We start from the raw sequence: 14,882 nt of genomic DNA, 5'->3' as shown, positions 1-14,882 counted from the left end.
TCCAGAAGGGACATAGACTTCAGCCCTGTGTGTGGTCCCTGGCTTAGGGTTCCAGTTCAGGATACATTACACTGTAACTCTGTCTGGAAAATTCCCATGAGATAACAGGCTCCGAGATTCCCAAGGGGAATAAGGCGCAACAAGGCATTTGATCCACAGTATACAAGGAGTCCTTGCTGTGTGACGTGGCCTAAGACCAAGGTTTCTAGACCTTGCTTCTACAGTAAGAAAGGGAAGATGTGTGTGCAGACAGCATGCCAGATGGGTGTGTGCCGTGCTGTGCACAAGCACACGTGTGAGCGCCGGCCCGCTCTCCATTCTCCTTCCCTGCTGAAGGCTCAAGGAGTCATCCAAGAGACCTTGGAGTCTTTAAGCTTCCATGGAGCTGCCCTGAAGCACAATCAGCACTAGAAGGAGTGCGTCTACAGAAGAGGCTGCCTACCTGTAGGGCCTCCCTCTGGAAATGCATGCTCAGTGGCCTCCGTGTCATCCCATGCTCCCCCAACAGCCCTCAGATCCTCCTTTTGTCCCACTGTGTTTGTCCCAATGCTATGTCCTGTGTCCAGTGGGTGGTGGGCAGGTCTGTGCTGCTGTGTAGGTCTGAAGAGTAGGGAGTCCAGAAAAAAAAAAAAAATGCCTGTATATTGCTTGAGGCTCTTAGCATGAGGATGTGTGACCACCTGAGATGACAGGGGTGGCTGGCTGGCTGGCTGGCTGGCTGGCTGGCTGGCTGGCTGGCTTTCCCAGAGGGGAAGATGGGCTGAGAATCAAAGTGGATTGCATGTGTGCTCTTCAACTAAACTGTCTGAACATGGCTTGATTTCCTAGGAATGTTTGCTAAGGGATCTTCTTTTTATTTTATTTATTTATTTTTGCTGGTGACTAGTCACTGACTCATAGAGTCAAGCAAATCCCAGAATATGACGTATAGATGTAAACCTCCAGCTTAGAGCGGTGATCAGGTTATTCAGCTTTGAAGTGTAGAAGCCTGGTGGAAGTTTCCAGAACAGATCTCCAGCCAGGCATACAGTGCCTCTTTACCATCCTTAGTTTATCCCCCACTTCTGTAACTCGGGCCCTAGGTGTCTTGGCTTAATCACTGGCTGCCTGCCTGCTACCTGTGGGTCCTCTTAGCAGAGGTAGACCAGCTAGCCGAGGTAGACCAGCTAGCCGAGGTAGACCAGCTAGCCAAGGTAGACCAGCTAGCCGAGGTAGACCAGCTGACAAACGGTTGCTCATTTCCTGAGGTACTGTCATGGACACCACTGTTACAGTGAACTGAAGACTTTCTCCTCAGAACTTTTTTGAGACAGTCAGCCACTGGGGAATCTGTGCACTGGCCTTAAAATACTACTTATCTAGAGATAGGTACAGCTGCTACCTCAGAGGAACTCACAGACCTAAGGAAGGAGACAGCCAGGGACTCAGCTGACTGGAAAATGTGTCAGATCGTGATAAGTGTGACAACAGAGACATAAATAACTTGTGTGGGACACACACCGTGGCCTGGAGACTCCAACAGACGTCACTGTAAAGATGGCATTCGGGTTGGAAGTTGAAATGGGACTGGGGACATTAGCAGTGAGAGTCAAGATGGGAGAGAAAAGAGCAGCCAACCGTGGCTGGCACCAAACGGGGGGATGAGGCTAAGTGTCTCCCCTTTAGGGATCAGGAACATCAGCTTCTGGTGACCTCTGGCCTCGTTTTTCATCCACCATGGCCAAGATCATCCTTTGACACTCTCTCCAATCTGCCTCTCTTTCTGGTGGGTAGAGTAAAAGTGAAGAATAGTAACAGTGCTCACAGCGAGGCATTTAGAGAAGTACGGGGTTGCCATGGAAGCGTCGGTACTCATCTGGTGCTGTACCAGCCAGTATGTCAGTCCTGTGCTCAGCACAGGTTTTGCCTCGCTGCCGCTGGGGGGGCCTGTACTGCATCCTGAGGGTCCTAAGTCAACTTGTGCCGTGCATTAGCAAAGCAGCTCTGGGCATGTTTGCTGTTTACACCAGGGTTGCCCAATCAGCATGTCCTGAGAGGGGCAGTCTCTGTAGGTGTGGCATCACCAAGTTTCCCATGGCTGGCACTTCAGCCTGGTGTGTGGGGAAAACTGCTTTCTTCAGCTGGAGACTGCAGCGCTACCTCCTGGTTCAACCTGGACCTGAGGAGAGAGGTCCTGACTAGTGGTGAGGAACAAGGCCACACAAGCAGCTGAGGAGGGCACAGTATGAAAGACAGTATGGCAGCCTGGGAGCTTAGGATGAGTAAGTCAGCATCCCCATCATGTTGGGGGCTACAGTGTGGGAGAAGCAAGAACGAAAGATGACAGCTTAGCCAGGGGAGCAGGGGCCATTAATACGGAAACGGGGTTAGGGAGAGAGACTTCCGGAAGTATGTTTTCATGTGGGGAATGGACCCCGGACCCTCCCACATTCCCCTGGAGCACAGGACTCCTGTTCTGACTGAAGCCAGCGCCTGCTTTCTGATCTGTGACTGTCCACACTGCCAGTTCCCCCTGCTAGTGCCACTGTTGGCCAAGGCTGAGAAGGCTACTGCCCCACATGTCGAACAGTAGGCAAAGCAGCTGGCAGAAGATGCTGTCAAATGAGCAGCCAGAGCAAAGCCCTGGGCCCTGGCGTGAGAGTGGGGATGAGAGAGAGCAGGATATTTGCCCAGACCTTCCAAAGATGGGACAGTTGTAGGAGGTGACAATGATACGGTCATAAGCATAGCCAGGGCTCACGTAGACCAAATCATGTGGCCGTTGACCAAGAGCCAGTAAAGAGCAATGCTAGAATCAGCCTCAGGTCTTCAGTTTTATGTCACTTTCACCTGCTGTAGAAAGGGCGACTGTCTATTAATTATTTGCACATTTGAAACATATTCCAAAGTGTTCTCACACTAAGAAATTACAGTCACAGCTCACACTTACCATATTGACAAGAAAAACATGCACCTAGGCAAGTTACCAGTTTTAACTTACCTGTTCCTCTGTTAGGTGAGATGAGTGCAGTGTTGAATGATCAGTGAAACACACGCTAAACTTGTTACGCGAGTAGAGCGGTTGCCCTGTAAGCCCAGAGTCTCACAGGTCACAAATCACAGAGCTGGGCAGAGAACGCTACAGTCACTGCACACAGCCTTAACATTGTATGGTCTCTGAGAGAAGGCCGTACAGCCTTGGCCGGTAGTCTGTCTTGGGCACCCATTCTGGAATCCAGTTTCCTCTTGACGTGGCATGTGTTGAACGCTGTAGGGAATGAGAGGCAATTCAGTTGAACAAGGCTACCTACATCAAGAACCTCAGGCTTCTTGCAGAAGGCAGAGGGAGATGCAGGTCTGACACAGGGAGGTGGTGGGGCCCTGCCTGAATTGGATCCTTTTTTTTTTTTTTATTTCCAATCTCTCCCTTTATGACCATAATGAATGCGTACTTGGAAAGCCAGCAGTGAAAGCCGTTCAGAAAGCACCATTACGTTACTGTTTTCAGGCACACAAAGATGGGGGGCGTCTATAATTCCAGGTTAGAATGAGCTTGAAAGAGATAGACTCCAGTTCAGAAAGGCTGGCCCACTATATCCAGCGTTAAAACCGGGATTAACGCATCATTATTAAGACAGTTATAGGGTGGTTTCATTCTCTATCCTCCTTGAAGACTGAAATGACGGCAGTAATGGCCAGCATCATACTGGGAACACCAAGTCCACACCTTGCCCCGAGTCAACTGCAGCCACATGTGTCTTCTTGGTTAAGGCACTTGAGCCCACAGTGACAGAATAGGTCCCTGGATATACTTCTGTGTAGAGGTCCTTAGAGATGTTCCCAGTAGGCCAAGATGACTCTCTGAAGAATGCTCTGATGCTTAAAAGAGGCTTCCTGGACCAACAGATGTCTCTCCTCCCGTTTCTTTGTTCTGTGCCCTGTGTCTGAGTACATGTGTATCTCCAGAGACTTCCTTCTGTGACAGCGGTAGACGTGGGTTGCCCCTCCTTTCTCTGGCATAGACCAGTAGTATTTCCCACACTGGCTTGAAGTAGAGTCCATGAATTCAGCCTTTGGTCTGAAGGAAGCACTAAGGGTTGGGCGCCTTCTCTCTGAAGCGCAGGCAGGAGTTCAAGGCCAGCCTGGGCTATATGAGACCATGTTAAAAATGAGTCAAGGCAGTTCCCAAACGACTTTTCCACTTTTTGCTGGGATGCATTGCATCTTTGGGACGTGAGAGGCTTTCTCCCGCCGAGTGGAGGCCGAAAATGACTAGATCCTGAATTGGATCCTAACGCGCTTGCCGTGGCCTACAGGAAATGACCACATAGGAAGAGGATGGGCTTGGCGGACCCGGAGTCTGTGTGTCACATGTCCGAATGCATGCAGGGCTGCTTCTTGAAGTCCTGAGCCGTTCCTGAGGGGCAGTTAGCTACTCTTAGTTTGCCTCACCCTTTCTGCTCGGGCGGGTAAAGAACTAATTATTCTTTTTGACAAAAGTTGAGGCCGAGACGGTGCCTGTGATCTGCTTCACTGAATAAATAGGATGAGTGGAACCAAGTGAAGGAGAGCTGACCCTGTCTCTTCCCAGTCAGGAGCAGAAAGTAAGCAGATAGTCACCCACCCTAAAGATGCATGGCAAGGTCCTGGAGGCAGAGCTTCTAATGCAGGGCCGGAAGGGGCCTCTTTGCCTACAGCAGCCTGTGAAATGCGTTCTCTCCCCTTCCCTTCCCCTCAGAAACTAACAAGTTGCTTCTCTGGTGTCTTCAGTCTGCCTCATATCGGTGTTAGGTGACAGAAAGCGTCTTCACAAAGACACCACCCAGGGATGATGAATGACAGCATCAGAGGGAACAGGAAATAGGTCAGAAGCAATGCATGATGGGCTGTTGGAGAGGGACAGCCTTCCTACAGCCTTCCTGCAGAGGCCTGGGGTCCTGTTTGAGGCATCTTTGTGGTTACAGGCTGTGGAGTGGCTGTGTCTGGCTTATCCATCAACTCTTACTGGGGAGAGCAAAGTGTACAGCTTGTCCTGTGAAAGGTTTCCTGGGAAAACAGTCGGCAGAAGAAATGAGTTCTTAACACCTGGTGCTTGTGCTTTGCAGAGGGGTCCTCCTTGGATGGCACTGGGATGTGACGGTGTCCCTGTATCTGGGGCTGACACCCACAAGCTGGGAAGCATTTGCGTGTTGAGTCGTGCCTGAGACTGGCGAACCCCAGAACTCGGTGTTCAGCTGATTGATGCTGATTAGGCCTGACACCTCACAGGGCCTGAAAGGAAACCAGTTTAGCTAAAACTTCTCCCCTATCCCTCAGGAGGGCCAAACAGAGGAGCCGGAAGTGGAGGAGCAAACCCATGACCAACAGCCGCAGCAGCAAGAAGAGTACTGAACCATCTCATCCGTTCTCGACGATTCCATCCTGCGTGGGGACTTTTCTTCTGGAGAATTGGAACGCGTGTGTGGGCTGGAGCGCAGTAGAAACCAGCTGCTCCCAACCTGTTCCCATCGACAGTGATCTTGCACCCTCCAGCCATTGCTCTTGGTTCCCACTTCTCTGCCAAGACGCGTTAGCAGATGGCTATTCTGGTCAGCTCCCTGCCAGGTCATAGGCTCACCTTCAACTTCACCACCTGGCTGCTTGAGACTGGTTCTGCTCCTCCCTCATAACTATTTCCCACCCCAACACCACCACCACCACCACCACCATCACCACCACCACCACCACCACCCCTTTTTATCCTGGTGTGAAACAATGGTAATTTGATATATGGTATTTATATTGGCATTTTTCAACCCAGTGTCAGTAGATGTCACGCGAATTTGTGGTGCTTTGATGTTTGCGAGTCTAACCTCCTCTCATAAATTTGGTCAGATGATTAATTGGAACAAAGGGAAACAGATATTTGATATGAAAGCCATATGACAGTAGCTTGTGTCATGGGGAAAACAGTTTTCTCCCTCTACTCACAACACTAAAGGGAAAAAAATGGATTCAGAACTATGACTTCAGGGCCCAGCAGTGTTGATAGAGCAGCATATTAGACAACCACACAGTCGTTAGTTTTCAGACATTCGCTCCACAGACAATACCATCTCAGCTCTGCCCTTGCTCTGTGTGTCCCTGCCTCCCCCTCCCCCTGGTTCTCCTGTTATTTTCTTTCTCAGGGTCCTTTCTTTGGTGGGGGGTCCACTCCCCAAAAGATGTTGTCATTGGCAATCTGCAGTTGCAAAGGGGATAGGGTGGTCTCAGAAGGCACAAGGCTTCCTGCCTCATCCCTCTTTTCTCCTCGTAAGGGCTTCAACCCAAGTCCTCCAGTTCACATTTAAGGAATCTATACTAGAGGGGAACTTGAGGGAGCGTACCCTACACGCCAGCCTTCGCTCGGTGCTGGCTGCCAGGGTTGATCGATACCATGATTTCAAGGGAGAAGAGTGGCCGTACACAAAAATGCCAATGACCCCCATCACCTTCTGGAGTGAGGACTCCACCCTCTCTGCAACAAGGGGCCCTCCTTGTCACTGACATTTGCTAAACCACAGCAATTCATAAACGGGAAACATTAGTGAATTGAAAGCATTCCTTGTTTTTAACTAATATTTGCACATTTTCTTAGTCTCCTTCCTGATGGTCGCCTGTCCTCCCCTCTTGACAGATGGCATTCTTTCCCAACTCCCTCCGTTTTATTCGATTTTAGCTTTAGGTTTGCTGTCCCTCGTCATATGGCCAGCAAGTGCAGAAAAAAAAAAGAAACAAATGTGCCCACCCCACCTTCCACTTAAAAAAAAAAAGTCTCAAAATAAATTTCTGAATTATGCATCATAAAGCTTTGAAATTTCTTTATTAATTGATGGGATACTAACCTTAAATCCTAGCGTTGAAGCTTTCCACCAAGAGAAAGCTTTGCAAAATAAACCTTCGCGGCAGCGTTGTATATAACTGAGGCCCATGTGGAAAAGATGGCTTGTATTTTTGAAATGATCACGACACACTGTGCAGAAGCGGACAGTTGTTCCATGGCGTCTGGTTCTCCTTCCTTCTCTCTCCTGCTCACTCAGCCCTGCAGCGCAGCGCATCTCTCTGAGGCTGGAAAGCCTCGCCCCTCGCAGTGACGTCCTCCCACGCCTGGCCGCGGTAGTGGCTGTGCTCCACGCGTCAGGCTTCGTGGTTTGTTGCTCTCCTGAGCCTTTTTTATTCACTCGCTTTGTTTTTGGCTTTTTAATGGCTATTCTAAAGAGGTACAATGAGCAGCTATTCACAGACCCCTGGGTGGTTCCTGAACCTGCCCAGGACGTCTTAGCACCCAGGGCTGGGGGATTCATGGCCACACTCCTGAGTGGGTACCGGGAATCGGGATGGGTCAGGATCGTTCCTCTCCCAGTGCCTCTCGCTGGAAGCACTCTTCCTTTCCACCTCCCTGGACTACTAAGCTGGAGACCTACTGGCCACATGTCCGAAAAGAATGCTCCCCAGCTGGTGTACTCCATTCTCCTTCCTAGTGGCTCACGCCAGACCATTCATCCGCTCCTGTCCGTGTGCCCATCGTAAATATCTGGTGATATGTCCCAGATGGTGCCATGGATGCTTTGGGGAACCCTTCGTAGTTATTTCCACCCCTGCCTCTGGGCACCCACTACTCATGAATGGCGGAACATTCATTGTCTTATCTCAGCATTCAGGGGACACAGTCCTCCAAGCCCCAGCCCAGCCATCGAACATCACACTGGGTCCAGAGGCATCCCAGCATGGGTCCCTGCTCCTCCCTCTCAAGAAGTTGGTTTTTTTTTTTCCTCAGTTTCCCCGCACCCACTGTTGGCTGGAAGGGCTTCCATTACCACTGTCAGATTGGAAGTGATCGAAGCAGGGGATGAAGAGAGAGCTCACATCCTAAGTATAGAGAAGCAGGAAAAAAAACGTTCAAAAGACAAACACCCTGTTGAACTGAGAGAAGTAAACTCCAGAAGGGAACCAAGATTTCCTCCCTTTCCTGGTGTTTCCATTATTCCGTTAAGGTTTAATATGCATTCAGATTACTTTACTAAATAGTACACCATAAAGCTTTTGTTATATATTAAATGTAAACTGAAAGGAATGTAAACATATGTATTGTTAATTATAAATATCGATAAGTAATGGCATACTAGATGAAGAGGTCTTATTCAGACGCATCACATTCATTTTACATTGCCCACCTATTGTCGCATGGTAGGATAGCTTTTTGTCTCTGAATATGTGAATAACTTGACTTGCGTTGACCTTTTTACATATTTAATAAAAAAATATATGTTAAAATCTGCCTAGACTTACAGATTCTTACATTCTTATCTGAACAAGTTGTCTTTCCAGGGAGCACATGTCTGTGTAACAGAATGTCTGTGTGGATTCACAGATCAATCCATACTCTGTTGCTGACTGACACAGGGAAGGGAGGATGTCTTCATTTGTGTTCACAGATAAGTAAGTACAGATTCTTACCTGAAATCAAATGTAACCGCTGTAATACCTTAGAATTTACAGTTGTTACAATTTCACCAAGTGTCCTAGTTAAGGTTACTGTTATGGTGACGAAACACCATGACCAAAAGCAACTTGGAGAGGAAAGGCTTTATTTGGCTTACAAATCCTGAATCAGATTCATTGAGAGAAGCCAGGACAGGAACTCTCACAGGGCAGGAACCTGGGGGCGGAGCTGATGCAGAGGCCGTAAAGGGGTGCTGCTTACCGGTTAGCTTCACAAGGTTTGCTTGCTTGCTTATAGAACCCAGGATCACCAGCCTACAGACGCATCGCCCACAATGCACCGGGCCCTCCCCCATCAATCACTGGTTAGGACTTTGCCTACATGAAGCATTTTCTCAGTCTAAGTTCCCTTTTCTCAGATGACTATAGCTTGTGTCAAGTTGGCATAAAACTAGCAAGCACACCGTGTGTGTGTGTGTGTGTGTGTGTGTGAGAGAGAGAGAGAGAGAGAGAGAGAGAGAGAGAGAGAGAGAGAGATAAAAATACATAAAATACTCCCTTGAGAAGCTTTGTACGTGTAAGTAAAGCAGCTTGCCTGGCATCTGCAGGTCCAGTCTGCCCCACCTGGACAAGACATGATGAAGAAGAGTCCTCTGGGAGGAGGCAGCTGTGTGACAAATTTTGGGTGCCAACTTGACTGCATCTGAGATCAAAACCCGAATGGCTGGACACACCTGTGAGGGTTTCTTAATTAAATCATAGAAAGTGGGAAGACCCACTTCTGATCTATACACCTTTACTCCAAAGCTTTTAAGGTGGGAAGAGACACCTCTTAATTTGGGTCACAACTCCCGCTGGCAGCCTATATAAGGACAAGGAAGAAGGCCAGGCGCTTCTGCTCTTTGCCTGCTTGCTCTTGCTGGCAAGTCACTCCTTCACTGGCCTTAGAGCCCACTTCTCTGGGATTCCAGTGTCCACTGAAGCTCAGATGAGACATCCAGCCCCCATGGACTGAAGAACTTCTGCATCGTTGTAGGCATTTGTAAGTAACCATTGTTAGATTAGCTGGCCATTCTAGTAAGTCCCCTTTAAATGAAAGATAGATAGATAGATAGATAGATAGATAGATAGATAGATAGATAGATAGATAGATAGATAGATAGATAGGTGGATGGATGGATGGATGGATGGATAGATACATAGATACATAGATAGATAGATACATAGATAGACACATAGATAGATACATAGATACACAGATAGATACATAGATAGATACATAGATGCATAGATAGATACATAGATACACAGATAGATACATAGATACATACATAGATGCATAGATACATAGATAGATACATAGATACATAGATAGATACATAGATACATAGATAGATACATAGGTAGGTAGATGCATATGTACATCAATACATGCATTGATGATAGATATTAGAGAGATTCATTTTATAAGTTTCATTCCTCTAGAGAACACTGAACTAACCTGGAAGTCTTTCCATCAGAAGGATCCAGTTGGAATAAATTCCTTGTATGGTGTGGTTCTGTCACTCCCATTGATTGCTGAATCTCAACAGTGATTTATAGATGAAATACGGAACTGGAAACTACTGAAATGAATGGAAAAAAAATGTACTAGAATTGGCCCAGCAGAGAAGGGAGTTCCTGAGGCATAAGGTCAACATACGTAAGAAACCAGTGACAGAAAAAGGTGGGAGCCGCTCTGACCTCAGGTCACCCAAAGCAAAACAGAGCATGTGCGGGAAGGGGATTGGAAGGGGTCAAGCTCGCCAAGTGTCAGAGAAAGCAAATGCTGTGTAAATGAGCAATAAGGAACTCTTTGGGCCCAGAGCCTCAGACCTTCCCAAGTTCTCTGGACAACTTCAGTCCTTGGGAGTGCCTTTCCCTTCCTTAAACTATAAAATAAATAAAGTAATAATAATAATAATAATAATAATAATAATAATAATAATGAGGAGGAGGAGGAGGAGGAGGAGAGGAAGGAGGGGGAGCTGGAGAGACAACTCATTGGTTAAGAGCTGTAGTGTCTTTCAGAAGCCCCAGGTTCTGTTCCTATCACCCACATGGTAATAAATGACCATCTGTAACTACAGGGCCAGAGTCCAGTGCCCTCCTCTGGCCTCCACTGGTACTACACACAAATGACACAGACATGCATGGAAGGAAAACACCTATACATATAAAGTGAAGCTTTAGTAAATACAAATATGTATTTGTATGTTTTTTTAAACTGGCCCAGATGACACTTTAGGACAAGTGATAGTCCCTCGCAGACTTGAACTGCAGGAGGCTGAGTTGTGCCTCCGCTGCCCTCCCCAGCCTGAAGGAGCTGGCTTTCCACCAGCTGCTCAGGCACCAGCCAGAGGTGCGGCACCTGCACCCCTCTTTGGCAAGGTTCTTCTGTTCCCTTTTTGGGGATTTCTCTGTGAGAAATGGGGACATAACTGCACACTATCATAGTTGTCCATCGTTCCTTCCCAGGGCATATGGGTGGCAGGGATCTTTGAGCCAGGAGTCGTGAGATCTGTGCATGGAGCACCTGACTGCCTTCTTTAATTCAACAGCTTGGGGCTTTGAACACTGGATCCCATGTTTTGATGCTAGTGTAAATAGTAATACGTGTGATTCAGCTCCCTAAGAAGGCACTGGGTACTCTAGAAAGTCTGTCACTTACAGTTCAAGTGTGAGATAGCTTGCCCCCACCATCTTGTTAGATCCAATCATCTAAGAATTTCACAGCATTGCTATTAGGGAGTTCCTGAGTCCATAGACGGAATAAATGAATTAATAGAATTCTACCATTTGCTCTATCCTGTCAGTTCTTATGATAGCTGTTCTTGGTTGCCAACATGACTACATCTGAAATTTACAAGAAGCTAAAAATAGAGGACACCCCTGTGAGGCATTTCTGCTTAATTTGAACCGGGAAGATTTACTTCTGATCTGGATCTTTGAGGCTAATCCAGATCTAATCTGGGCCATGCTTTCTGCTGGAAGCCTATATATAAGACGTGGAAGAAGGAAGCTTTTGCCTTTCTGTCAGCTTGCTCTCGCCTTGCTAGCAAGTCCGTTCCTTTACCTGCATTAGAGCCCACTTGCTCTGGACTCCAGTGTCTACTGAAGCCCAGCTGAGCCTTGTAGACTGAAGAACTTCTGGATTCTTGGAACTTCTATTCATAAGCAGTTATTGTTAGATTAGCTGGGCCACAGCCTATAAGCCATTCTAATAACTCCACTTTAAACCCTGGATCTCATGATTTGACGCCTGTGCAAATATGCATATATGGTATTTGTTAGAATACATAAATGATATATAATCTTTGTGTGGGGGGTGTATTATATGTGTGTGCATCTCATATATATATATGTATATATATACGCATATATATGTATACAGAGAGAGACAGAGAGAAAAAGAGAGAGAGAGAGAAAAAGAGAGAGAGAGAGATTCCTTCTATAAGTTCTGTTCCTCTAGAGAACCCTGACTAATGCAGTTCTCTAAAATTAAATAGGCAGCTTCCTCACACTGAACATGGAGGCTGTCACCAGTAAACACTGCTAATGCTTTCCGGTGCTAAGGCCCTGCCAGAGGGCATCTCTGGGACTCTCTGTTCTTGTTTTGCTGGACTGGGAACTCTAGAGTTTTACAGTGTATGCCTGAAGGGAAACTGTGCCGAAAGAGAAAAACTACAGATGCCCCAAGGACCTTCAAGTGTCCAGGCTCTCAGTGCAGGCCCAGACTCTGACACACCCTTGTACGTAGCACAGCAGGCCCAGCTGAAGTTAATAGCTGGACTGGCTTTTATTTCCTCTGAAAGAAAATGTGACATCTGTTCAAATTTTAATCTCCTAATCAGGTTTCTTGCAATGTTTTAAACTCCTTTATCAAGACTGGGTGTAAATTCTGTGTTTCTGAAAAGTAATGACACGTTGATATACCTTTAAGCGTACAAATTATCAGTAGAAACCAGCCCTGTAGTCCTGTGTGTTCTTTCAGACAATTACAAGCTAAGTGTACACTTCCTCCAGAGCAATAAGTAACCTCACATCCTCACACCGTAGCCTTGCCTCAGGGCTGGAAGGTCATCTAAACAAAACAACGGGTTTTAAGGTTTCCAAGGCTGAGCGTACATCTCAACTCTGGAAGAATTATGCAGAGGGTTTGAGGAGCTAGGCTCAGTCCCCAAGAGCAGATTTCTCTTGGTAAAAGGGTTGCAATCACCAAGGGAGCCTGTAGGAATTAGGAATTAGGAGGTACCAGAAAATCCACATTGATATGTGAAGAATTCCCCTTGTTCTCTTCCAGTGTGATATGGTTATTAGACAAATGCACTGTGACCCCCCCTCAAAAAAGTACCAAATCAAGTGAGTTATGTTCTTTTCTATGTTTTTACAATAATAACATAAAGAATGTTTTTCATATTTATTCTTATTGTTATTATTATTATTGAGACAGGATCTTACCATGTAGCCTTGGTTGGCCAGACGCTCACTATGTAGACCAGCATTCACAGAGCCCCGCCTACTTCTGCCTCCTGGGTGCTGGGGTTACAGGAATGTCTGACCTAGTATACCATCATCATCTTCAGGGGTGTGTAGCACAGCACATGTGTGAAGGCCAGAGGACAACTGTCAAGAGTCAGGATCTCTCTGTCCGCCATGGGTTCTGAGGACCAAGTTCAGGATGGCACAGCAAATATCTTTATCTTCTGAGGAATCTCGCCAGCCCCTTGTTAGTGTCTATAGGTTAAAGTCTGTTGTAAGTTTGTTTTCAAATCCTATTTTTAATGATGGTTCTTAAATGCTTTAACCTCCCTTCTAGCTCACCAGAGGTAGTGGAAAAGAAAGGGTAGGGGTTGGGGAGTGGACCTGTTTAGAAAGGTTCTTTGGAGCAACTCCCATCTGTGTTGTCTGGAAATCAACAGTTCAGTTCACAGGTCGGCAGCAGCAGCTCGGTCCACTATATGCTTGCTTTAGCAGAACACTATCTCTCCTGTCTGATTCAGCCCAACATCCCATCATGAATCTACCTTCGTCTTTCACCTGTGTCCACTTTGGAAAAACACTCCTTCACATGTTTGCCCCAGCAAAACCATCCATCACAACTCCAAAGAACCCTTAAGTTTCCACTTCACTATGTCAAGACAAACTCATGGATGTCATAAACATTGCCCAGACACACTCGCCTGAAGTGAGAGTGTGAAAGAGAAAGCCAATATGAATTTTACCAGAGAACATTTATTTCATTCAATTTTCTTTAGAGAATAATTCTGAAGTGAGACAGAATGCTTCCCTGTTCCGGCTTCTACCTGAGATGCCGAAACATCCTCAGTTTGTCTGAGCATCTGAGGGCTGGGAGACTGTGCCTCCAGCCTGTGCAGATCCAAAGGGCTCTGCCTCATTTGACCGCTCAACGGAGGAAATCGAGCAACGTGATTTTAGCAAGAAAAGGCCTCACTGAAGGTAACTCCTAGTTAGAACAGTTTTCATTATGTTATAGCCAAATTACATTCAGCTTTACAAGTTCGCCTCCAGCCGTAAGCTACACATTAATTACATTTGCCAGGTGGCCTTATGAAGTGATGTCGTTGATGGCTAAGAAGCTGGCAGGGTGGCAATGCCACAAGCCTATTCCCTACCTGGCATGCAGGCTGCCATGAAATTCTTCCTGTCATATTCCGGTATGGCTGTCCTCTGCCAAATTCCACAAAAGCAGTAAAAAAAAAAAAAAAAAAAAAAAATAGATGTATGGGGGAGGTGAATGGATGCATGGGAACAGCCCCAAGTCGTTGCAGGCTTTATGAAAGCTGTACTAGGGTTCAAAGCTGGGTCTTTGAGGTTTGCTGGCCAAACCCCCCCTTTACTAGGAGCCACACAACACAGCTTCTGTCTGAAAGAGCGAGAGTAGAAAGGGACAGGATGAGAGACGCCCCCCCCCTTTCCTCCTACCGTACTTTTAGGACCTTCCTGTGGCCTTCGGTTGGTTGACCCTATTTTACTACCAGCCATATTGGGTCCAACCAAAACAGCCCTCATAAAATGAGGTTAGTCACAGGCTGGACCTGCCTTCATAGGACAGGCAAGGTGAGAAGCCAGGTCCTACATGGGAGCTAAAGGTCCACAGAGCCAGGGTGAGAGCGAAGGCTTTGGAAGCATCACACAAAGACTGCACCATTCACACAAAAGAAGCAACCTTGCCAAGTTCCTTTCCTGTCAGGTGACCACCGCTGGTCAGGTGACTGCTCCGGAGAGCCTATGTCCGACAAGCAAAAGGAGAGGCTGGAGACTGCATCAGGGACAGTCCCCATTGGCAGGCACAGTCGTTGGAGGAAAAAGACACAGCCTCATGTGATGGGGCACAGCTTGAGAATCCCCTCCAAGAAAGCATGGGAGGCGAAAGTCACCAC

General features: G+C 47.1%; 1 protein-coding gene across 3 annotated transcripts in view; it reads left to right on the top strand.

Moving 5' to 3' along the window:
- The window catches only part of Mapre2 (microtubule associated protein RP/EB family member 2), a 142,031-nt gene extending 133,757 nt beyond the window's left edge, over positions 1–8,274 (top strand). For all 3 annotated transcript variants that reach the window (XM_032886068.1, XM_032886067.1, XM_032886066.1), the window contains one exon: positions 5,296–8,274. In XM_032886068.1, coding sequence (XP_032741959.1) covers positions 5,296–5,370 — 75 coding nt within the window. In that variant the 3' untranslated portion in view covers positions 5,371–8,274. The remainder of the gene's footprint in view (positions 1–5,295) is intronic.
- The last annotated feature ends 6,608 nt before the right edge of the window (positions 8,275–14,882 follow it).

This window comes from Rattus rattus, chromosome 15 (genome assembly GCF_011064425.1).
Source record: "Rattus rattus isolate New Zealand chromosome 15, Rrattus_CSIRO_v1, whole genome shotgun sequence".
In the NCBI taxonomy this organism is placed as follows: Eukaryota; Metazoa; Chordata; class Mammalia; order Rodentia; family Muridae; genus Rattus; species Rattus rattus.
Note: the sequence above shows the minus strand (reverse complement) of the source record. Positions and strands in the feature narration are given on the sequence as shown.